Source organism: Lepidochelys olivacea, assembly GCF_965140295.1.
Source record: "Lepidochelys olivacea isolate rLepOli2 genome assembly, chromosome: 1".
Lineage (NCBI taxonomy): Eukaryota > Metazoa > Chordata > Testudines > Cheloniidae > Lepidochelys > Lepidochelys olivacea.
The window spans coordinates 323,916,058-323,941,938 of record NC_140411.1 but is presented as its reverse complement, the minus strand read 5'-3'; the positions used below and the strand labels follow the sequence as shown (position 1 = coordinate 323,941,938).

At 40.2% G+C, this 25,881-nt stretch overlaps 1 protein-coding gene across 4 annotated transcripts in view; it reads right to left on the bottom strand.

Moving 5' to 3' along the window:
• CELSR1 (cadherin EGF LAG seven-pass G-type receptor 1) overlaps nt 1-25,881 on the bottom strand; it is a 276,811-nt gene that overhangs the window by 19,071 nt on the left and 231,859 nt on the right. For all 4 annotated transcript variants that reach the window (XM_084651571.1, XM_084651574.1, XM_084651572.1 and 1 more), the window contains exons 17-25: nt 25,498-25,592; nt 24,528-24,737; nt 21,666-21,849; nt 17,923-18,066; nt 15,363-15,564; nt 14,836-15,003; nt 8,800-8,926; nt 6,130-6,330; nt 377-551 (exon numbers count right to left, since the gene is read on the bottom strand). In XM_084651571.1, coding sequence (XP_084507697.1) covers nt 377-551; nt 6,130-6,330; nt 8,800-8,926; nt 14,836-15,003; nt 15,363-15,564; nt 17,923-18,066; nt 21,666-21,849; nt 24,528-24,737; nt 25,498-25,592 — 1,506 coding nt within the window. The remainder of the gene's footprint in view (nt 1-376; nt 552-6,129; nt 6,331-8,799; nt 8,927-14,835; nt 15,004-15,362; nt 15,565-17,922; nt 18,067-21,665; nt 21,850-24,527; nt 24,738-25,497; nt 25,593-25,881) is intronic.

Below are 25,881 nucleotides of genomic sequence, written 5' to 3'. Positions count from 1 at the left end.
AGACATAACCTTAGTCTACCAGCATAGGACGAGCAAAATCTCTCTAACCTACAGAGTAAGTAATTACAATACAATGTTACTTCCGAGTGCTTTCAATACATCTTGATTTGATCTGAATTCAAATATGTTTTTACCGCTGTAAATATCAGAAAATTACTTTCATTAGGGCAAGCAGCATTCATTGTGCTGATTTGTCTAGTTCAGTCTGATGTCTTCTTGTTTGCTGGTGGTTATTGCCCTGATTCAGGAAAGCACTTAAGCGCCACTGACTACAACAGAAGTTAAGCACATGCTTTAATGCTGTCCTAAATAGAGGGGGAGGGGAAAGGAATGAAGTTGTTTTGCCTTTTCAGCTTTGGTGACCTACTTCCCCTACCTGTTATAATAGCAGGAATCCCCCAACCAACGACATAGTAGAACCTCATATGTCCAAAATTGATGTTCCTCACTTCAGTCAGCATGCGGTAGATGTGGAGCTGTTCCACAAACATCCAGGCAAAGGTGCTCATGTAGAAGTAGTGCAGGAGGATGGCTATCACAGTGCACACAAACTGGGGAAGGGAAAAGAACACTGAGATTACAGCTGCTCCTGCTGAACCAACGACCCTTGCAACACACACAAGACTGGATATTCACTAGATGTTAAAGAAAATATTAATAAGTCTTTGAAAAAAACTGTACATTAAAATTGATTTAATTATTTTGTCATAGTCTTAAGAGCTTTAAGGAAAGTGAGTTTGTAAGCCTTTATTTTTAGATTGTGTGGCCTGCATGTGGTCTGACTGTTGAGAATTACATATTTCAGTCTAAAATTCTTTCAGTTATTAAACCCCCACCCCTAGGACTCTTTTCTGAAGTTAATTTTTTTGTGCGTATTTGCTGTACCTTTGATGGCTTGGGCCATTCTAACACACTCACCTTGTTCTGTGTGCAACACTTAACAATTTAACAAGAAAACAGCATTTTTGCAGAAGCAAGGCATGGAGTCTCCACTACTTTTAATAGTTTAAGATTCACAAAACCAAGATGGAAGCCAAGAGGCAAAAAGTTTCTTAGCAAGGCTGCTGATTGCAACCTCTGACTTTTGGTTCCATTTCACAGTCTGAGGGATCATACAGATCGTCCTCCTGACAATGTAACACATACACAATGGCAAAGAGTCAGATGGATTCAACAAAGCAGGCTTAGCTGCCACATGAACATCCGATGCAGTGAGCTGTAGCTCACGAAAGCTTATGCGCAAATAAATGTGTTAGTCTCTAAGGTGCCACAAGTACTCCTTTTCTTTTTGCGGATACAGACTAACACGGCTGCTACTCTGATAACTACAAATGGTACATTAGGGCTTTATGGGGCTGACTGATCCCTATCCTGAAGCCAATCTACAACTAAAAGCCCCCAAGACATCTACATAGGTTCTACATATACTTCCCTAATCCCCATAAGCCCTGAGAACCTTCTAATAGTGCCTTAAGTGATGTGGCTAACATCTGCCACGTGAAGTTCATTCTCTCTCACATCCTCTCCCCAGGGGGAGGATTGTGTGTGCAGTGGAGTGTTTTGTTTTGGTAGGGTTTTGTTATGGTTTTGTTTTTTTTAATGTACATGCTGCTGTGTGTTTATACTAGAGCAGTCCAGGCGGAAGAAGTGCGCCTTGCACAGGAGTGGAAGGTGATGAAGTTTGTGATGGTTCTGGGTTCCTGTGGGAGTTCATCCCTCAGGCTTGGACTGGCCCCTGAGAAAGCTCCACCTCTGCACTAATGAGCTTTACCCAGGTGGTAAAAAGTTCCATTATGCCTGAGGAATGCAGTTACTGGCCACAGTCTTCATCCTAGAGCCTTATGCGATCTAAGCACTTGTAAACATTAAGTCTCACCTCTCTCCGAGGCACTGTCTCCTCAGTTAAAGGTACATAAACCTAATAAGTAGAAGGAAAAAATACCTCATGCTAGGGCCAGCACTAGATTAATGCACTACTAAAGGACCACTTAGCCCTAAGGTGAATTCCAAAGGATCTTGGATACCATAGCTAATTTTCCAACGGTGTAACAATTGGGGTCTAAGCAGGCCTACCCCAATTGCAGTTCAATTTTTGGAAGATGGGTGAAAGTTTATAGAATGAATAACAACTCAAAATGATAGAAAGAGTACGGTTAAGTATGAACTAAAAAGGGCCACTGATCTGAACCAAGACTAGACTAAGGTAATAGTTTGAAACTAGATAATGATGGACAAAATTGGGATATTGGTAATTAGGCTAATTGGTGGTGTAGATAATGAGTAGATGGTCTATTCCACCCATTATACCCCTTTCTGAACCCTTAAAAAAAGACTTCAAAGAACAAAAACATGGATGCTTGGGGGATTCCCTTGGGACTGGCTAACAGGCTGTTGCTGCACTCCTGAAACTCTGCCCATTGCTGGTGAACCTCAAGGATCTTCGGAGACATCCAGACCCTCAACTGGGTTGTGAAGATGCCTGACCATCACCAGCAATGATCACAGATTGATACATGTGAGATCTAGCTCTGTTCAATCTAAGAAGGACTCATGAAAGTGAGAGATCTGCCAAGACTAGCCAGATGATGTCCCAGACTGGGCAAGTAAGTCCCAGAGCAACATCCATCATGGATGAGCTGCTAACCCAGAGCATGCGTCCATGACCGACCAGCCACCCTGAGCCTGTGAATTTACAGAAAGCTGTATTCTCCCCCCACCTTTGCTGTCCTATTTTTCCTCCCCCTTTTTTCTGTCTGTTTTGCCAAAAGTGGGAATAATCATAAGAACCCAGAGCTGAGTTAAAAATCCAACAACAGAACTAACACCTTCTTCCCTCCTAAGAAGGGGTATTTGATAAAACAAGGGACTCTACCCGATATCCTTTGGAAAGTTTTGATTAAGATTGGTTTGCATAACCACTCAATTTTAATTTCAAAACGCTTTATGCTTTGTTTTGGATTCTTTCTATTCTGTACATCACAATCAATACATTTTCAGATTCTGGCATGACCTTTCTAACTTGTTTGACATGGGTCTCAGTAGGCCAAAGTCTCTGTACTCAGAACCCTGAAGCAAGTTTAACTGTTCATGTTGGATAGTGACAGGGTCAGGATAACACTTTTGACTCTCTCTTTTATCCCTCACATCAAATTCCATCAAATTTAATACACCAAGTCCTGCTGAAAGTTTAGCCCTCAAAATAAAAATTCTTTTGCTATATTAACAAAGGTATGGTTCTTTATGCTTCCACTGGCAAATATCTGTGCAGGCTGCAGCACTGAAACTCTGCCTTTTTCAGGTAAGGAACAGAGAAAATAAATCATTGTCTGTTTATCAATAGTCCACAGGGGATTAAAAACCTCTCCCTGAAATGTGATTGTTCATTTACAGAAACCCATAAAAGCCAGGCCCAGTGCCAGCCCCTTAGTATTATTTGTGCTCCAACATTCTTTTTCATTTTGTGTTCATCAGTGCATGACTCGTTAAACAACTCTCATTCCACACAGACAGATGAATAATTCCCTCAAACACACATAGCTTACAGTCCTCCCGGCTTCTTAAATTGACTGGGGAGGTTGTAAGGAGTGGCCTTGTATGATATAAAATGTATTCTCTAACTTAAAAAGACTTTTTAAAATGGCTTAAGGTTAAGGATATTACAGTAAATTATAGTAACCGAATCATGGAGAGGAAAATGAAAAGGGTGGTCATGTCCCTGACACAATGGACATTGCAGTATGAAAATGCCAGGAAGTAATACTGATGGTATTAACAATGCTTCGGAATTACCTTGCTAAAAATGAGCTAGTCTACTTTTTTTATATCAATTAACTCGGCATTCAGTTTACAAAAAGTAATTGTAAATGGGGGGGGAGGGGTTCTAGTGGGGTCCTGCAGGGATTTGTTATCTGTTCTTGGCCCACTGCTGTTCAATATCTGTATCAATGATCTAGAAGAAAATATAAAAACATTGTTAGTAAAATTTGTAGATGACACAAAAATTGGTGGAGTGGTAAATAATGATAGGGAAAGGTCAGTTATACAGACCCATCTGGATCACTTGGGTAAGGGGCTTATCTGAGCAACATGCATTATAATACAGCCAAATGCAAGGTCACAATTCTAGGAATAAAAACTGTAGGTCACACTTGCAATGGGAGACAGGAATGCAGTGATTGGTCCAGCTTTGAGCAGGGGGTTGGATTAGATGACCTCCTGAGGTCCCTTCCAACCCTGATATTCTATGATTCTATGACACTGGAAAGGACTTGGCAGTAATGGAAGATAACCAACTGAACATGAATTCCCAGTGTGATAAATTTAATAATAAATTAATTAATTAATAATAATAAAAAGGCCAACACAATTCTTGGATGTATAAGCCAGGAAATATGAAGTAAGAGGAGGGAAGTCGTATTACCTCTGTATATGGTATTAGTGATACCACTATTAAAGAATAGTGTGTCCAGCTCTGGCATCCACACTTTTAAAAGGGATGTTGAAAAACTGTAAAGGATTCAGTAAGGAGCTACAAGAATTATTTGAGGTCTGAGAAAACATGCCTCATATAGCGAGAAATTCAAGAAGCTCAATCTATTTTGTTTATCCGTAAGAAGTGACTTGATCATGATCTGGAAGCATCTAAAGGCGGAAGAGATTTCTGACAGTAGATACATTTTTAATTTAGCAGAAAATGTATAATAAGATGCAATTGCTGGAGGCTGAAACTAGACATATTTATGCTAGGTGCAAATTTTTAATGGCGAGGGTACTCTGTAACCACTTACTTAGGGATATGATAGAGAATCTACCACCTGAAGTCTTTAAATCAAGACCACATATCTTTCTAAAATATATGCTACAGTCCTAACGGAACTTATGGGCTTGATGCAGAAAATACTGGATTGAAGCTCTTTAGCCTGTATTATGCAAGAGATCAGACTAGATGATCACAATGGACCCTTCTAGTCTTCAAATCTACATGTCTTTTGCATTTCTCTCCCCTTGGACAATGAAAAAATCAATGCAATCAGCTTCACTTGTGTTTATAGCTACCTTCTCTCTCAAGTTACTTATCTGGGATTTAGAGTAAAGGCTGTTTAAAAAGATATGTCTAACAGAACATTCAAATAATATTTACGAAACATTTCTAATGGTCTAAATTGTAAAAGCTTGTTTGTATGATTTTATATTCTTTTCACTGCAACTCCATGCCCCATCTGTACATTGGCTGTTTACGCAGACTACTAGTTCTCTGGTCCAGGAACCTTTCCTTTTGCCTGTATGCACGGAACCCAGTACATTTTGGATGCCATTAATAAATAATAATAATTGCTACATAAAAATGGCTACAAATGAGGCACTGATTATAAAACATGAAAATGTCATGCATATTGTATTTCCCACATTCACAGTTTCAATCCAGGTTGCGTTTCCCCATGCACACTGGCCGGTGCAAGAGAAGGCTGCACTAAGCTATAAAAATATTCATGCTATGCCAAAGCCAGAAACCACAGTGAATGGAAAGCACAGTGCTAGGCAATGGGTTTCCCTGTTGTGCCAGGAGGTAGCAAGCTACCTGTGCCAGGCAATCGGCTTCTCCAGCATGACCGGTGCCAGTGTGGGACATGCACACTGCTCTTGAGTGACATGCCTTTCGGCACTAGGAGCCGAACATGGGACATGGTGCTTGGTGACATGCCTTTCGGCACTAGGAGCTTCTGCGTGGGCTTCTAAAGGAGTCTGTTCTGCACAGTACTGGAGAGATAAAGTGAGGTAGAATGTTATCAGGCAGAACCAAAGGAGGAAATCAGTATGTTCGGGGTTCAATTCTTATGTCACATTTGCCCTTCGGGGGGCAGTTTTCATCTGTTACCTGGGGGAAAAAAATACCTTCCCTATCTAATGGGACAACTATTCTTCCCAATGAGTGGTGTATAAAAAGGTGTAGGCTTCATACAAATGAAACCTTCGTGCTCCCTCCAGCCCCCCCAAAAAAGAAAAAAGAAAAAGTGAAATAGATAACAAATGATCAAAACTTGCGGTGTGAACACTCTATTTACAGCTTTACACAAAGCTTCAGTCATTGAATGGCAGCTGGTATCCCAAAAGCACTGAACTGGCTCTTACCGGGTTTTCTGTCTGATTGATTCCAATAAGAAAGACCAATTCTGAGAAGAAAAGGGCAGCCACCAGGTTTTTGTGAATGCTGTGTAGGTTTGAACGCAGTGTTCGGATCAGAACTAGCAGTATGAAGGTCATCAGCAAAGCCACCAATGAGATGGATACAGTGGTGTAAGTGACTATCTTCAGAGGAAGCACCTCGCCATTCTGTGGAGTGACAGATTAAAAACATCTCTGTAAAGCTTTCCTTCTAATCATGTTTTTTGTCTGATGTTATTTCTTAGGAAAAAAATTTAACTTTTAGCTAATATCCAGGCAGAAAATTTACTACAGAACAGATGGAAGTGGGGACTCAACCTCTTGAGCATGAAGAAAATGTATCATAAACCCTGTTACATGTCGGGTAAAACTAGCTCACTCGGGGGATTAAAAATACAAAACCACCATTAAGTGAATTTCAAACTACCAAACCAGTTTTATTTTTGTCCTGATTTACAGCTTCCTGAAGAAAATCAGTGTTAACAGGAAATCAGTATGTGCCAAGCAAGAACCCCTCAAGATAGTAAATTAAAATCTAACTCTTTTCAAATTGGCAACTTCACAAGATCTATACTGTAGTTTTTCAACTGACAAGTGTTGTTTTGTGCACTGCGGAGCATACTGATCTGAATCTGGCCTCTGGATTTAAGTAAAACTGATGCTTAACTATAGATAACTACAGTACAATCATATTTAGAAAGATGAACATGAGTCTCTACTTCTATGACAACTGTAACTTCTTAGGTGGGAACTTGGAATTTTCATGAGCTTTGCATTAGTGGTTAGTTTGTCAAACTTGACTCTCTGTGGCACAAAGCAAAACAAGGCCGTCTTTATGTCCAAATCTTGCTTAGCTTCCTCCCATGAGTATTGCCAGCAAACAAACAAAGCAAGAAATTGGAACCAGGACATTACATTCCACAGATGGCGTTTCATCCAGAAAGATTGCAAGGGTTTTAACTAACTTTAACCGAGATGATCTTCTGTGCAGGGCAGAGGGCTCACAAATCTGCACTGAAAAATATGGGTCCCTATGGAGAGGGGGAAAAGGCTAACAAGATGCTCCCTTCCTCCCTTTAGCCATTTTCCCCTCTTCAAAAGATCATCAAGGCCCCCAGACTGACCAGGAGTAGGCAGACATTAGACAGCACACACTCTTTACAGAGTAGGTTGTGCCTTGAGCAGCAGTAACTCTCCACTACATGCTTTGTGGCTCCTCTCTGCACACTCACAGAATGCAGCAGGACGTCATCACCAGTAACAGTGTGACTGCCAGTCTCGCTCTGCTGCTATGGCTTGGGGAGGGGGAGGCGAAGGCATAATGGGGTGGGGCATGGACGTAGGGCAATACAGAGTGGGTACACAGGGTGGAGAGCAAGGATCCAAATAATCACAAGACCTCCATTGCCTTTTTGGGCCTTGTTGCCTGCCCACTCTGGACCCTATCTGTCTTACAGACTGTGTGGGGAGAGTTACAGACACTCAAGTTTCAGTGGAGCTGTTAAGTTTATGCATTTTTGTTCGTTCCCATTTACATATTTCTGGATGAGGGGAGCATGTGGACATTTCTACATAAGGACCACTCACATATCTATAAAGCGCAGCCACCTGTGGTGTGGGAAGAAGTCTTCATCCTTATCAGATTGATTAAAGCAAAGAAAAACATGTCTCATAGCGAGACACTCAAGGAGCTCAATCTATTTGGCTTAACAAAGAGAAGATTAAGGGATGACTTGATCACAGTCTATAAGCATCCACACGGGGAACAAATATTCAATATCTTGCTCTTCAGTCTATCAAACCAAGATACAACAAGATGCAATGACTGGAAGCTGTAGCTAGACAAATTCAGACTGGAAATAAGGTTTATATATTTAACAGTGAGGGTAATTAACCACTGGAACAATTTACCAAGGAGTTGTGGGGGATTCTCCATCCCTGGCAATTTTTAAATCAAAACTGGATGTTTTTCTAATAAAACAGGAATTATTCTGGGGCAGGCTTATGGCGTTTGTTATACAGGAGGTCAAACAGATCCTTCTGACCTTTAAATCTATGAATATATGGCCTGGAATAATTGCCACAGCTCCTCCACACAACCTATTTGGGGGTTCCCAAACATTGGCTCTGTATAAACACATGTGGGGACCCCTGTCCTGATTATCCTTGCTAGCTTTCTCCATATCCATCTATTAGGACAGCACAGAGCCCCCGGTCTGCAGTGTGCAAGAACCCCCAAGCCATGTGACTGCTACCCCATAGCTGGACTTTAGTGATGGAGAGGGCCTTGCACAGGCCCTCTACAGCCGAGGAGACTTCAGCCCAAAGCAGCCTTTTTTGAACTGAGAAGGAGTCCCCCCTACCCATACAATATTCTAATCTGTAGTCTTGTGCATCAATTTTTAGTCCAGAACTACGTTTTTATGTCCATGTAATAAACTCAATGAAAATATGGACATAGGCCTCACTGCAGCAGCACTGGCAGGCACTACAAGAATACATCTCTGACATGCTGTTGGCTTTATTTGCAGGAGAAAGCAAAGAAGGAATTAACCAGTTGGGGAAAAGCTCTTAAATCACACCTGAAGCCTCTTAAAAACACCTTAGCCCAGCAGCTGCATGAGTGTGGCCACTCACCTCTCGTTTTGAAATGTCCATTAGGACTGCAAAGCTGGTCATGTGATTGCACTGGCAAGAAACATGGCTCTGATTTCTGGAAAAAAGCTCACACCCTTTGGAGGACCAGCCTCCAGACCCACCAACTCTGTTGAATGAAGAAAGCACAAGTAAAGTGATAAACTTTTATTGTTCTAGAGCATCCTTACATGACCACTTCCTCCTTTCACTCCTCACCCCATCAATGATATTAATCACTAATGCAGCTCTCAGTTTTAGATTAGTGGGAACAGCATCCTAGACAAAGTTGAACATTGGCAGCCTTCACCTGCATTGATTTACTGGGACACTATCACCCTGAAATCTAGTCAGTTTCAAAAGCTGAGTCAGAAATGGTTTCAGATATAACATGCATCCCCTTTTCTTTTTGTCCAATTTTTGTGACAAAACAAAGTGATGTCACTTGTGCAAAGTAAACAAAGTGAAAATACCAAGAAATATATTTTCACCTTTAATTTCTCAGTCATCTTAGGTATTATTTCACCTATGATTGTTACAAGTATTTTCAAACAGAAGTGTGAGATTTTAAACTGTGTTCTTTTAAAATCAGATTGGAGAAAATATGACAAAACACACTATAGAGAACAATATTCTATATCGAGGGATATCCTGCACCAGCACCAGAGAGGAACAGATAACCCAGCAAAGCTTCCTAATTCCACCAGGTATAACTCCTCTGACTTCAGGGATGAATTTGTCCTGAAATCTATTACTCTAGTCTGTAAAAATTATGAACAACAAATATTACTGTATTCATTTCAAAGGCTTCTAATTAGACATTTTAACTGTTTTTTCCATTTGGCAATATAATATTTTAACTGTGTTTTTAAGATAACTAGACCCTTGAAACACAGTTAGCTTATTTAAAATTCTTTTGTTACAAGAAATTATAAAGCCAACGAACAAAGTTGGTTTTTAACGGCAACTGTGAAGAAGCCACAAAATAGACTGAAGTACCAATGAAGTAGTCAGCAATAAAAGAGGCAAAGTATCAAACTATTTAAAACTATTGAGTTATTCTAACCCGTATTATTACTGAAAAACTTTACAAACATAGGTTTCAGAGTAACAGCCGTGTTAGTCTGTATTCGCAAAAAGAAAAGGAGGACTTGTGGCACCTTAGAGACTAACCAATTTATTAGAGCATAAGCTTTCGTGAGCTACAGCTCACTTCCTCAGATGCATATCGTGGAAACTGCAGCAGGCTTTATATATACACAGAGAATATGAAACAATACCTATTCCCACCCCACTGTCCTGCTGGTAATAGCTTATCTAAAGTGATTTCCAGCACAAATCCAGGTTTTCTCACCCTCCACCCCCGCACACAAATTCACTCTCCTGCTGGTGATAGCCCATCCAAAGTGACAACTCTTTACACAATGTGCATGACAATCAAGCTGGGCTATTTCCTGCATAAATCCAGGTTCTCACATCCCCCCCACCCCCATACACACACAAACTCACTCTCCTGCTGGTAATAGCTCATCCAAACTGACCACTCTTCAAGTTAAAATCCAAGTTAAACCAGAACATCTGGGGGGGGGGGGGGTAGGAAAAAACAAGAGGAAACAGGCTACCTTGCATAATGACTTAGCCACTCCAAGTCTCTATTTAAGCCTAAATTAATAGTATCCAATTTGCAAATGAATTCCAATTCAGCAGTTTCTCGCTGGAGTCTGGATTTGAAGTTTTTTTGTTTTAAGATAGCGACCTTCATGTCTGTGATCGCGTGACCAGAGAGATTGAAGTGTTCTCCGACTGGTTTATGAATGTTATAATTCTTGACATCTGATTTGTGTCCATTTATTCTTTTACGTAGAGACTGTCCAGTTTGACCAATGTACATGGCAGAGGGGCATTGCTGGCACATGATGGCATATATCACATTGGTGGATGTGCAGGTGAACGAGCCTCTGATAGTGTGGCTGATGTTATTAGGCCCTGTGATGGTGTCCCCTGAATAGATATGTGGGCACAGTTGGCAACAGGCTTTGTTGCAAGGATAAGTTCCTGGGTTAGTGGTTCTGTTGTGTGGTATGTGGTTGTTGGTGAGTATTTGCTTCAGGTTGCGGGGCTGTCTGTAGGCAAGGACTGGCCTGTCTCCCAAGATTTGTGAGAGTGTTGGGTCATCCTTTAGGATAGGTTGTAGATCCTTAATAATGCGTTGGAGGGGTTTTAGTTGGGGGCTGAAGGTGACGGCTAGTGGCGTTCTGTTATTTTCTTTGTTAGGCCTGTCCTGTAGTAGGTAACTTCTGGGAACTCTTCTGGCTCTATCAATCTGTTTCTTTACTTCTGCAGGTGGGTATTGTAGTTGTAAGAAAGCTTGACAGAGATCTTGTAGGTGTTTGTCTCTGTCTGAGGGGTTGGAGCAAATGCGGTTGTATCGCAGAGCTTGGCTGTAGACGATGGATCGTGTGGTGTGGTCAGGGTGAAAGCTGGAGGCATGCAGGTAGGAATAGCGGTCAGTAGGTTTCCGGTATAGGGTGGTGTTTATGTGACCATTGTTTATTAGCACTGTAGTGTCCAGGAAGTGGATCTCTTGTGTGGACTGGACCAGGCTGAGGTTGGTGGTGGGATGGAAATTGTTGAAATCATGGTGGAATTCCTCAAGGGCTTCTTTTCCATGGGTCCAGATGATGAAGATGTCATCAATATAGCGCAAGTAGAGTAGGGGCTTTAGGGGACGAGAGCTGAGGAAGCGTTGTTCTAAATCAGCCATAAAAATGTTGGCATACTGTGGGGCCATGCGGGTACCCATAGCAGTGCCGCTGATCTGAAGGTATACATTGTCCCCAAATGTGAAGTAGTTATGGGTAAGGACAAAGTCACAAAGTTCAGCCACCAGGTTAGCCGTGACATTATCGGGGATAGTGTTCTTGACGGCTTGTAGTCCATCTTTGTGTGGAATGTTGGTGTAGAGGGCTTCTACATCCATAGTGGCCAGGATGGTGTTATCAGGAAGATCACCGATGGATTGTAGTTTCCTCAGGAAGTCAGTGGTGTCTCGAAGGTAGCTGGGAGTGCTGGTAGCGTAGGGCCTGAGGAGGGAGTCTACATAGCCAGACAATCCTGCTGTCAGGGTGCCAATGCCTGAGATGATGGGGCGCCCAGGATTTCCAGGTTTATGGATCTTGGGTAGTAGATAGAATATCCCAGGTCGGGGTTCCAGGGGTGTGTCTGTGCGGATTTGATCTTGTGCTTTTTCAGGAAGTTTCTTGAGCAAATGCTGTAGTTGCTTTTGGTAACTATCAGTGGGATCAGAGGGTAATGGCTTGTAGAAACTCGTGTTGGAGAGCTGCCGAGCAGCCTCTTGTTCATATTCCGACCTATTCATGACGACAACAGCACCTCCTTTGTCAGCCTTTTTGATTATGATGTCAGAGTTGTTTCTGAGGCTGTGGATGGCATTGCGTTCCGCATGGCTGAGGTTATGGGGCAAGTGATGCTGCTTTTCCACAATTTCAGCCCGTGCACGTCGGCGGAAGCACTCTATGTAGAAGTCCAGTCTGCTGTTTCGACCTTCAGGAGGAGTCCACCTAGAATCCCTCTTTCTGTAGTGTTGGTAGGGAGACCTCTGTGGATTAGTATGCTGTTCAGAGGTATTTTGGAAATATTCCTTGAGTCGGAGACGTCGAAAATAGGATTCTAGGTCACCACAGAACTGTATCATGTTCGTGGGGGTGGAGGGGCAGAAGGAGAGGCCCGGGGACACCATCACAGGGCCTAATAACATCAGCCACACTATCAGAGGCTCGTTCACCTGCACATCCACCAATGTGATATATGCCATCATGTGCCAGCAATGCCCCTCTGCCATGTACATTGGTCAAACTGGACAGTCTCTACGTAAAAGAATAAATGGACACAAATCAGATGTCAAGAATTATAACATTCATAAACCAGTCGGAGAACACTTCAATCTCTCTGGTCACGCGATCACAGACATGAAGGTCGCTATCTTAAAACAAAAAAACTTCAAATCCAGACTCCAGCGAGAAACTGCTGAATTGGAATTCATTTGCAAATTGGATACTATTAATTTAGGCTTAAATAGAGACTTGGAGTGGCTAAGTCATTATGCAAGGTAGCCTGTTTCCTCTTGTTTTTTCCTACCCCCCCCCCCCCAGATGTTCTGGTTTAACTTGGATTTTAACTTGAAGAGTGGTCAGTTTGGATGAGCTATTACCAGCAGGAGAGTGAGTTTGTGTGTGTATGGGGGTGGGGGGGATGTGAGAACCTGGATTTATGCAGGAAATAGCCCAGCTTGATTGTCATGCACATTGTGTAAAGAGTTGTCACTTTGGATGGGCTATCACCAGCAGGAGAGTGAATTTGTGTGGGGGGGTGGAGGGTGAGAAAACCTGGATTTGTGCTGGAAATCACTTTAGATAAGCTATTACCAGCAGGACAGTGGGGTGGGAATAGGTATTGTTTCATATTCTCTGTGTATGTATAAAGCCTGCTGCAGTTTCCACGATACGCATCTGAGGAAGTGAGCTGTAGCTCACGAAAGCTTATGCTCTAATAAATTGGTTAGTCTCTAAGGTGCCACAAGTCCTCCTTTTCTTTTTACAAACATAGGAATTGTCATTCTCTTTTATGAGCTATTCACAGAAACAATTGTTTAAGGTGTCAAGAAATTGCTTCTCTAAACTTAATTACTGCTGTATTAGATTTTCATTGCCCCTTAGAGCTCTCTTGAAAAATGCACACTTAGTCTCTTTTTCAGGAAAAACATATCATGATAATCCTATTAGTATATTTGTAATCTCATGATTTGGGACTTTCATTTTTTATATTTATATATTCATTTTAATACATCAGAATTATGAAATGCTGAATGAGTAGTTAACTCTTAACACAAAATGTTCATTCCTTTTTCCCACACCCTTAAAAATATTTCAAAGAGGATTGCTCTTCATATTTTCATAACGTTGTAGAATCCCAAAATGCTTACACAACGTAATATTGTTCATAGCATTCTCTGTATCTTTAAGGAATATTTGTGTTTTCAACTTTCCTCTTTATCAAATATGAAAGACTAGACTAGACTGAGAATATTTCTCCTTATTCTCCCTACTACTTCCTTCCATGAAAGTCAGACACAGAAACTGCTGCTTGATCATGATGGGCTGAAAGATGGAATGGGAAGGGTCAAAGGTTCCATAATAGACACTTCCCTTCCCACTCACTCACACATCCCTTTTATTTTTCACTAAAACAAAGACAAATAAGCAATAGTTTATTGGAGGAAAGATAAGTTACTAGTAACTAGCACAATTGTCCTTGTGATCAACTTTTTATTTCAAAATGATATTTTGAGGTTAGATTGTGGTGTATGTAATTCAGTTTAAAATTTGTAATCTCATCAACTGTTTAAGAACCACATTTCCACTTGTTCTTGTATGAAGAAAAGCTAGCTGCTATAATTGTACTTATATATAGCCAAATTGGGCTTGGTCATGCCACAGAGAGTATGGGAAGGCACAGGGAGTCTTCTCTGCTTTGCGCCCCTTCAATTGCAAGGACTGGAGGATGGAACAATAGGCAAGGAACCCAGCAAGCAAATCCTAACAGAGATTTCCTTCCCAGAGCTCCCAAGCAGGAACTTTAACACAAGAGGGGAAAGCTCACTCAGAGTTTGTAAAATCACTGGCTTTCCTGAGGCTCATATTTCACTGTGATAAGATATTGCAGAAAGTTACATATCCTGCAGTGAGAGTTTGTTAGAAAGCCACATTTTTAGAGGATCATCCTTTTGTTCTCAGGAGTTATTCTAATTACTTGTATATTGATCATGCTTAGAGGGATTCCATGAGCAGTTCACAGATGTGTATAAAGTTTACCTTAAGCTGCCTACACGAACAAACTAAGAACAAAATGTTCATGTTCTTCTTGTACAGTACCTCCTTCTCAGCCTGAACTTCTGAAACCTGCACTGCAATGGCCTGGCCTGACTCCCTCCCAAAATATTAAAGAAGTCACCAAGCATACATGATTGAGTGGTTCCAGAACACACAGACTGGCTTAGTTCTCTCCTCTGTTTCCAGCATGGCATATTCAAGTATAATGGGCTTTTCCAGGAGGTTTGGTACAGGTTCCCCATCACTATGAATGGTGGTGCTCACTATGGGTGTGTTAATGATGGGTCGATTAGGTAACCTGTGGAAATAAAGCAAAGCTGCAAAAAGATTTCAACGTTAAAATACAACAGCCCAATTTTGCAGCTACCGCAAATATGTGTCGTAATCAAGGAGTTGTCATGGCTGCACAATCAGAAGTATTTACATTTCTCAAACCTAGCATTGCTGATCTGGTTGTTCTCACACAACAGTCTACGGTCTCAAATATCTAGAACAAGAGAAGGACGGCTCTGCAAACAATTACTTTTACACTAACAAATGGATGACAGCTGATAGCTGAGAAGTATAATTGTAACATAATAGCACCACTGACCACCTAGCATTCAAAGCAAGTCAGAAGGATTCTATGAGCAGTTCACAGATGTGTATAAAATTTACCTTAAGCTTCTTCTGTCAGGATCATAGTGCTCAGGTAAAAGTTGTCCTAGAGATCGATATATAATCACCATAGCAACAGCATACTGGTTAGACTCATCTGGGTGTCGCTTCTTTCTCTTTGTAAATGCATTCTCAGGGTTTAAAATACCATTATCCGTCTTAGAGGACATTTTTTGGTTTGATGGCTTCATTGTAGGTGCCACTACAAAATCAATACAAACATTCAAGCCTAACTCTTTCACCGTAAGTCTGGGCTACCATTTTAACAGATGTTTACAGTTCGTTACCTATGTTAACATTCGCGCCCAGGTAACTTTAGATGCACAGCACTGAGGACACTTTTGATACCATGTTTCAGAATACTTTATATGACTATATTGCATACTATATAATCATACAATTGAAAATCAAATAACAACTGAACCATCTTTCTATCTAGTGTGACAGGGTCGGGCCAGATGGCTACAGGAGAGTAATAGAAGGCAGATATATTAGCCCCAGGTTAAGTAGGTCCCTTTCCTGGGGTAAGGTAACAGGGAAGGTTCTAGAACAATCAGGAACCTTCTGGAGACAATTATGACAGACAGGCTGATTAGAACACCTGCAGCCAATCAAGAAGCTGCTAGAATCAATTAAGGCAGGCTAATCAGGGCACCTGGGTTTAAAAAGGAGCTCACTTCAGTTTGTGGTGTGCGTGTAAGGAGCTGGGAGCAAGAGGCACTAGGAGCTGAGAGTGAGAACGCGGACTGTTGGAGGACTGAGGAGTACAAGCATTATCAGACACCAGGAGGAAGGTCCTATGGTGAGGATAAAGAAGGTGTTGGGAGGAGGCCATGGGGAAGTAGCCCAGGGAGTTGTAGCTGTCGCACAGCTGTTCGAGGAGGCACTCTAGACAGCTGCATTCCACAGGGCCCTGGGCTGGAACCCGGAGTAGAGGGCGGGCCTGGGTTCCCCCCAAACCTCCCAACTCCTGGTCAGACAGACACAGGAGGAGTTGACCTGGACTGTGGGCTCATGAAAACTGCCAGACTAAGGGCTGCTGTGAAGCTCCAAGGTGAGCAAATCCGCCAACAAGATCCACCAAGGTAGAGGAAGAACTTTGTCACACTAGTTAGAATATGAGCAGTTCTGGGGCTAAAACAGGCACATACATTTAAATAAGATGTGCAATTTAAGGAGAAATATTAAAACCCATGTATATTATCCTTCTTATACTGCATGTACCAAGCAAGATTTACAGTACATTGTGTGCCTTTTCTGAGTGCAACAGTAATGGGCCACAGAGTTTTTACTTTAAATTGGCACCTCCACATGATCTTCAAATTTTGGTAGTATCTCTTAACGCCATTTGCTTTCCTCTTACAGAAAAGAGACAGATCACATAAATATATTACTTATAAGAAAAATCTTCATTACGAATGTATTACCTTATATATTATTTATATTATACTGATATATTTTTATACTGAGGATACTCAGCCATATATAACGTTTGACACTTTTAATGATTCCATTTGGGCTACTCTCTCTGCCTGTGTTGACCTTGTCTTGTGGTTTTATCTCAACTTTCTTCAAATGTCTCAAAGGCAGAACTCTGTATCTTTGTAAGAGGTACACTTTCAAACATATCCTCCACCTGCCTGTTCCGGTTAGACCTTCTATTTGCCTTTGCTGTCTGTTAACTTGGCATCATCCTTGATTCTGGCCTCTCCATCTTTCATACCATGTTGTCTGTAAATCTGTCTTTCACTTGCTCTGCGCACCTGTGCCACCACTGACTCTGTTTCTGCTGAAATTCTCATTCATGCCTTCACAGGAGACCAGGTGCATCTAATGTCCACAGTTTTCACTTACATACTGTGGATTTTATTGAGTTCCTAAAGAAACAGGGCCATGTTCCTGCTATTCTGGGGTGAATAAGAAACAACTTCCCAGTCTGGAGAGAACAGCTAATCTCTAAATACAAGTTTCATTAACAATGATGTTTGAAGGGTTTCTGATACAATCATTTGCAGTATCTTCCCTTCTAGAATAGATATAAAAAACAGCAGATCATCAAACTGTCAGGTGTAAATGCTACAAAAATCTGAGCTGTACGGTTTTCAGAGAATCGTCTAGCCCTAGAACATATGTCAGTCTATAAGAGCTTCCCCTACTCGGGCAAGTTGACAAGATATGACTGTACTCGGGCCAGCTATAATTTGGATGGATGTGCTGGGGAGCCTGTGGGTGGGGGGAGGTCATGAGTGCTGCCAATAGTGCTAAAGGCCATTCCTGTGTGGAATAAAGGACAGGACCATTTCTATGCACAGTGACAGAGCAATGTGAGGGGACTGGTGAATGGGTATAGCAAGTTTCCCAGCGCAGAATGCTCCCCTTAGTGCCCTGAAGGCATTATGTCTTACAGATCCACAGAGTCATTCTATCTCTACATAAGGTTCACTTGATGTATATGATTGCCCCACCTCTGCCCCAGGACAATTCTGCCTCATAAGAGGCATAACTGATCCCTAAGATTCGATTGGAAGATTACTACTGAATATCTGGAGAGGTGTTTTACCTTTTCTATCTGAAGGTTTGAACAAAGTATCAGGGAACAAAACAGATGACTCCAAATCTTTAGGATAATCTTCTTTAATCCTCTCAAACCGTGGTACTTTAGCGCCCGTAAAATTAGACTTGTCAAATATGTCAACAGCAATAACTGTGAAAAAAAATTAAATTCCTCATAATATTAACTTAATTTCAATCATATAGGGTATTATCCAAAAATGAAATTTTACCGATACTTTAGAAAATCCATAGCATTAAGAAATTTGAACCAAAAAATATGCCAATGTAATCAATAATTATTGTAATCAAATAATTATTTCCAGTGACGACTAAAATCATATGTTCCAGCATTATTTCATATTTGGAGAATATAAAGGTATATGCAGTGCATATGTAATGGTTACAAATTTCACACAAAAAAGATTTCGTATTAGTAAAGTGCTGTTCTGTCCTGAACATAAACTATCTAAAAATGGCAGATTCCAACTCAATAACCCAACTTCTTGTATGAGTTGAAATAGCCAGATCTGCTATTTCAAAAATAAGTTTTTACTATTTTTTTCTCCTGTTTGTACTGCAGAAATAACACAACAAAGAAAATGAGCTGGATGCAATTTCTGAGCAAGATAACAGACTTGCTAACTAAATCCCAATGGCAGAGCCATTTTTTATCATTTTTCATATTTTATCATTGCCTTTAACTGAGATGCACATCTGTACCTGAGGTTAGAATTTGTACTGCGGAATCTTTATTGCTGCTGATTATGAACAAACTGGAAAGACCTAGCTTGACTTTCATATCCCAGGTTATATGCAGTGTTGTAACTCTGTGTAAGTTTGAAAACTTGCCTCACCCACTTAGTCTCTCTCATATCCCAGGTTAGGCACCAAAGCTAGCAGGTAGAAAATGTATTTTTGCTAACAAACAGCAAATTTCTCTAGTGCTCATTGAGAGATAAATATGAATGGGCACGGTCAATTTTCAGAGTCAACTGCACTTTATGTGATCTTCTGGAAAAGTATAAAATGTAAACTTTTACATATGGTAGTGGGGAAGAAGGCTGGTAAGAGGGATGGTAGGAGGGACAAAAAGGAGGGATGCACAGGACTGGTGGTCAGGAAATATGGATTCTATTCCTAGCTTCATCATACATTTCCTGTATGGCGTTGGAAAAATCGTTGCCTTACTTTTTCCATATGTAAGTTGGGGATAATAATACTTCCCTAGTTCACAGGAGTACTGTGAAGCTTAATGTTTGTAAGATGGTTTAAAATCATTGGACAGGAGGTAATATAGCATGGTATGATATTACATTGCCACTGATGTGGAAATTATTTATTTTGTCTATATGAAATATTGTGTGGTGGTCAGCAACAGGAGAACATAGCTATACAAAGTGCTGCAATATTCTTGACAGGACATGTATGAGCTAGAAGTTTAAAAAAGACATCTTTCAAAAACTAAGTTAAAAATTATAATACTTCTACTGCTACTCATATACTAAAGGTCTGACCCCATGGCTTAGTTTTAGTGTTTGCCATGCAAAAGAAGTGGGTTAGATTCCGAGCCTCAATCTCTTGTTCCTTGGAGAGGTTAGGGATGAGAATACTTCTCAGCTCTCCCCTATCCCTGCATTTCTAGCTACTCTGGGGCTCATCTCCAGACCCCCTGGCTGTTTTGCAACTGCCAGAAGTGTTTATAGTGTTTGGTTTATAACTTTCAATTTTTTAAAACCTCAGAAGCTGCCAATTCAGGCATTTTAATAAAAATTAAAATTGAGAAGCTGGAGCTGTGGAGGGTAACTGTATCAGGCTCACTGCAGGTTTCTGTGTGAGGAAATGTCCAAGTTAAGCACTGCCAATTCCCAATCTTTCCCTAGTCCCTAAATAATTCCCAGATGAGTTGTTAGTCAACCCTACTAATGCAGCACCCACCTAGAAAAATTGCTCGAGAGAGAGAGAGAGAGAGAGAGAGAGAGAAAAAAGAAACTAGTCAGTAGAGAATTGCCTTGCCCCTTAGAAGCTACATCCTTCTGACCTCAGGCAGAGCTGATGAAAAATCAGATTTTTCATCCAGCAGGAAATTCAGACATTTTGAAATGAGTTGTCATGCCAAATTGGGATGAAAAGTTGAAATATCAAAAATTTTTGAGGAAGGGAAAGTTCAGAAAAATTTGCTTTGGAAATAGCAAAACATTTCAACAATCAACACGTTTTGTTTCAGTTTGCTGAACAGGTTGGCTTGATTGATTCAACTTTAATCTGTTGCACCCTGAGCTGCCACAGTGTGTCATCAGAATTGTAGTTCGGGCATCTCATGCCTCCATTTGCCTCTATGGGCAGGTCTCCCAGTCGGACTGCATTTCATACGGTGATACACTGTGGTCATATGGCTCCCATGATGCACTGTGTCAGATCAACCACAGGGGAGAACATGGTGCCACATGGGAGATGTAGTCTAGGCAGGGAGCCTGACCCATAGGGGAAAATGGGGGTATGAGACACCTGAACTACAATACCCATAAGGAACCATGGCAGATAAGAATGAAACAAATCAATGCTGAACTGACTCAAAATAAAATGTTTCAATCTGGGTTGATCAGACCTGAAATATTTTGTGTCAATTTTCCCAATGGAAAATCAAGTCATTTTGGCAAAATCAAAATTTTCTCATGGAAAATTTTAGTTTTGTGGAAATGGCATTTTCCACTGAAAAAACATTTTCATGGAAAATTCCAGACCAACTCTCACTTCTAGGCTCCAACCATTCACACAGAATAAAAACCCTATTGGTACATGGAATGGAATACAGGCTGAGTCAGGGATATTTCTTTGTGAGTTTCTCTCTCCCTCTACTTGAAATTTTGCTGATAAGCTTTTCTGCCATGTAAGACTGGATTTTCCTGCTTATTTTAATATAATCATACTTACCATTTACCTAGCACTTTATGTTTTCAACGCTTTGAACAAATATCAACTCATTACTTATCACATAACCTCTGTGAGGTAGATTGGCAAGAATTATCATCTCCGTTTTGCAGATCAAAAGAAACTGACACAACAAGATAACATTGTAAGTCAAAATTAGAGTAAGAGTCGGGATTGGAAATCAAGAGGTTCTGGCTCCCAGTCTTCTGCTCAGTCCTTTAGACCATGCGGCTTAGCTGTTGATAGCTTCATCTGGGCTAATATCTTGGTTGTAGAAGTACTCTACTGAAAACTGTGTTTTTTTCAGAGGAATTCTAGAAATTCCAGTGCTTGAGGTGGGTATATTAATGTGTGGTTGCATATTTATGAAAGAATCTTAACTCATGTCACTATAATATTCTGATTATTGGAACAGTCTCAAGACCCATCAAGATGTCATGAAAATAAATATCTTCCGACTCTGGAACTGAACACCTACCATAGCTCTGTGAACCCTTAAAATCCGCATATATGTTCTGGCAATTTACAGTTTTAGAAACACATGGCTTGCATTTTGGCTCAGGATTCCAAGCCAGAGAGCAGAGAGCTCTTTCAGTGCACATGTAGCATTGTCAAGGGATGAGTTAAACATGTCTGGAGAAAAATGTTGGGGGCTGTTCCCTGCAGACCCAGCATCCTGGAGCTTTTCTCTTATATAGCCTTGGCACCCTTGGCTGTTCTCTGCAGAACACATTGCTGGTCCAGTGGATGGACAATACCTGATGCTCTCAAGTGTCAGGGAATTTCATCTAACAGAAAAGACAGTTTTCAACAGCTACTCACTCATATTTGTGGCAATAATGACAAAAGGTTTCAGGTAAGTTTTCTTCATGTTCTGGGCCACTGTGTTGAAATATTCCTCATAATGTTTCAGTAGGTGGGATGTGCCACCCTCTGTTCGCTGGATCTGCTCCCAGTGCTCCTTGGTGTTGGGGTTCAGAAGGGCACTACCCACTTTAACGATGTTCTAGGAACAAAAATAAATATACATTTAAATGATTAGAATACCCAATACAAGGCAACCGAGGGAGTTTAGCTGGCTAGGTTTCAAGTGAGGAATATTGTAAACGATTTGCATTACACATAATGAAACATTTTGATCCAGGCATGTTCTGCTCCAGCCTTATCAAATAAATGCACACCTTTTAGTCACCCTCAGGTTGTTTTACTTATAAGAAATTCCTTCAAGCTTTTCATTAGCAACCTGCGCAATGATCAGAGATTATAAGGAAGTGTTTTTTTTAAAGCAGGAAACCAATCAAGACAACTCAGAAGGAACATCTAAACATACTGGCTTTGCCTCTCAGAGATGAGACAGGACAGGCAGAGACTGCTTGCTAACTAAGTTAGGAAACACCCCTGGGGAAGTCAGATGAATAAGACTTGTTAAAAATCTCATTTTCCAATGGGAAGACATGGTGTCCTATCTTACAGAGTGATATTTCTGTAGAATCATCAAGGAATCTATGAATCAGTCCCTGTTTTTCATCTTTTTGGGGAACATATGTGGCAAGAACTAATCTTAATTTGTGATTACAAACTCATAATCATGAAAGAAAATTGAAATTATATGTTGGGTGTTCTTCCATTTCTATGTTGTGTTAAAATAAAAATCTGTTGAAAAAAAAAAAAAGGCTCTGGATAAACTTCTCCATATACAGCTCTTAGTTAGGAGACTAAACAAAATATTACAATTTTTACAAAATATTACAACCTTGAGACACAATAGAAAAGCAGTAAACAAAATATTACTGTATAAGACTCAATTAAACAAGAACACTGAAATTGTTACAAAAAGCTCTTGGAGCAAATGTAGAAAACACTATTGTATGGTATCAAAAAACATAACATATGAGGATAAACTTGGATACAATTATGGTAGAAATTAAATTACGCTCCACAATGTCCTAGACTAACATGCCTATAACCATCCTCCTAAAACGTTCATTTGGCTGGCAGGGGGGAAAGATGCTTCTTAAGTATTGGTTTGAGATAACAAAAAGAACAGACAACATCTTTACAAAGGACCCATATATCACCTGGTTAGCTAAAACCACAGTGCAGCAGAGTATGGAAGCAGCCTTGTAACAGAACTCACCAATTTTCATGATTGCTATTTGCATTACCCACTCTGCTGCATTTTACAGTCTTCACTCAACAATAACCAGCAAACTTCTTCTGCTTTTCCTTACAGTCTCTCAGCCTAAACCATATCATCTTCTCCATATGGGTTCTCCTTGTTAATGACACATTAGATGTCCAAAACATACTTATTTTAATTCTTGCTCTCCCCTAAAAATACTTAGGCAGCTACTGAATATTATGGTGGGTATTTTAGTGCTATGTACATGAAAATATTTAAAATAAATGGAAGTCAAAATTTCAAAAGTAGATTATTTCTCTTCCTTTTTTCAGAATAACAGCCGTGTTAGTCTGTAGTCACAAAAAAGAAAAGGAGTACTTGTGGCACCTTAGAGACTAACCAATTTATCTGAGCATAAGCTTATGCTCAAATAAATTGGTTAGTCTCTAAGGTGCCACAAGTACTCCTTTTCTCTCTTACTTTTTGTTCACACTTTTATTTAACAAAACCCACTAAGTTCTTACGCAATCCATCTCAAGGCTTGGGTGTGTAAATTCATCCAAATCCAGTGCCTGAAGCTACAAATTTGTTGGCACAGTGTTTGCTTTAAGTAAGAAAAAAATAATCTCTTAAAACCTGGGGAATCTAAAAAGACAACTGTTTCAAAAGTCTTTTTCATTATTTGTAAACTGAATTACCTAAGATACTGAGAAATTTTCTACATCAGTGAGGAAACCACTTTGTTTCTAAGTTGCAATGAACTCTCTATTTTTATAGAATTTTTTTAGACCTTGATACGCCATCAACAACAGATATTTGTCTGCAAATTAACACTAGCACAAACAGTGCATCAGTGCTCTTCTGTGGACAGAAAACCAGGAAAAGGAGTATTATTACAGAATACAAAATTGTCAGAAAAGTTTTTAAAGAATTCTGCAGGGGAGCTTTGGTCAAAATACTACTTCAGTTCTAATGAAAACAACATATAAAACCCAGAGCCCATAACAGGCCAATTACAATTGTGTTTGTATTAGAAATGCATAAATAAAGGATTCTGATTGTGTATTCATTTTCTGTAAGGGAATAGCTACACTGGAAATTATAGGCAAGGAATGATACAGATGTACATTTATTAATTTTTCACACTCCTCTAAAAAGATTTTTAAATCCAATGTGAGGACAACAGGATAACCCACCTTCAGAGTTAATTCACCTTTCAACATTTTATGTACTATATTGAAATGAAAGTTTGGTAAGATCTGGCTGGTTTTCCATTGAACAGAAGAATGTGACAAACAAAGCTATTTTACTCAATATTAGCACTTTCCCTCAATTACTTCCTAGTTCTGAGAATTCTGCTTTTTGGATGGTACTATGATGAACTTTACCTATCATCTAACTCCCTACTTGGTCAAATTTCATTTCAAACTATTCCGAAGAAGGAATAATTTGTAAAACAGATTAAACAACATGCACTCCACATGGGTTTGAGGTGAACTCATTTATGAATTTCTAAATGAACATATCAGTGAGAACCTATGAGCACACAGTATCTCTCTTACTTCATTGAATTCCGTATCTCTTGTCGCAGCTAGGTCAAACCCTTGCTGCTGGCTCTCATACTGCAGGACCCTGATCATCAGCAGGTATGCTGTCCTCACATCATTGCCATACAAGGAGTTGGTGTACTTGGTGGCATTTTGCAGCACTTTAGCAATCTGTATGGACTTATCTCCATCCAGTTTGGTCTCGTTGAGATGTAGTTTTTCATTCTGAAGTGGAAAGGAGAAAAAATAAGGGAAAACAATTTTGCAACAGTCTTAGTTCAGTCATTCCAGTTACAAGGACACTGTTGCTTTCCATCATCTAGAGATTTACGGGACAGAGGAATCATCTGATCCAAACAGAAATACTACTAGGAAAGGAGGGGAGAGGACATTGCAATGGAATGTGCATGACTGTCAGAGAAGGATAAAGGTTCTAAAGCGAAATGCAGGGTCTGAACGTTCACACAGCTGGCAGATGGAGCCTGGTGGTGTCAAGTTGGAGACTGGGATTATCTGAGATGATGAGCATTAGAAGCAGGAACTAGAGAAGATAACAGGGGTTGGGGATTTTATTTACTATGTACATTAACATCATGTGGGTTTCCCAGCATGCAAGACAAAATCTGCCAAAGATGAGCATTTAAAAACAGGATGACATCTCCAAGGGCCTTTACCAACAAACAATTACTAAACTCATAGTAAATTCTAATAAATCCCCAGGAAAATGTTGGGTCAGATATTCAGTTGTAAATCAGTGTTATTCCACTGAAGTCAGTGTGATTGGGGGCCACAGCGAATGTCTCAGTATTTGGACACTGATGTAAACAAATACGAATACAGTCTTAGTAGCCGTCACCACATTTGGAAAGCTATATGTCTATTCATTTCTTCGTGTTCAAAGTATGTCTATTATGTGTAGACGCTACTGTGTATTGGACAGGTTGATAAGACTCTGGCCTGCTAAGAATAAGGAAATATTTCCTACCATGATTTTAAGATCCACAAAGCTAACGGTGGTACAGTTAAAAAGCTCAGGAGGGAGCCAGCCTTTCTCACTATTACAGTGCCGAACAGCATTCCCTGAAGAAAACAAAACAAAGGATTAACAAGACCTACAATAGTTCTGCACAAATCAATATAGAATTTGTAGAAAATTAGCTTTTTACTTTCAAATCTCTTAAAGAAAAACACATATTTCACCTTGCAAACTAGGATTCCTCAGCCTCAGGAAAGTTACACAGTTTATTGTTGTTCATAAACAGATTTCTCCAACAATGGTCTATGTTAGCCTCCAGATATCTGTCTGAACCTGTCTCATGCTAGTTGCCAAAGCATCTTTTGATGAATTAAGCAACCGTGAATCTAAGAA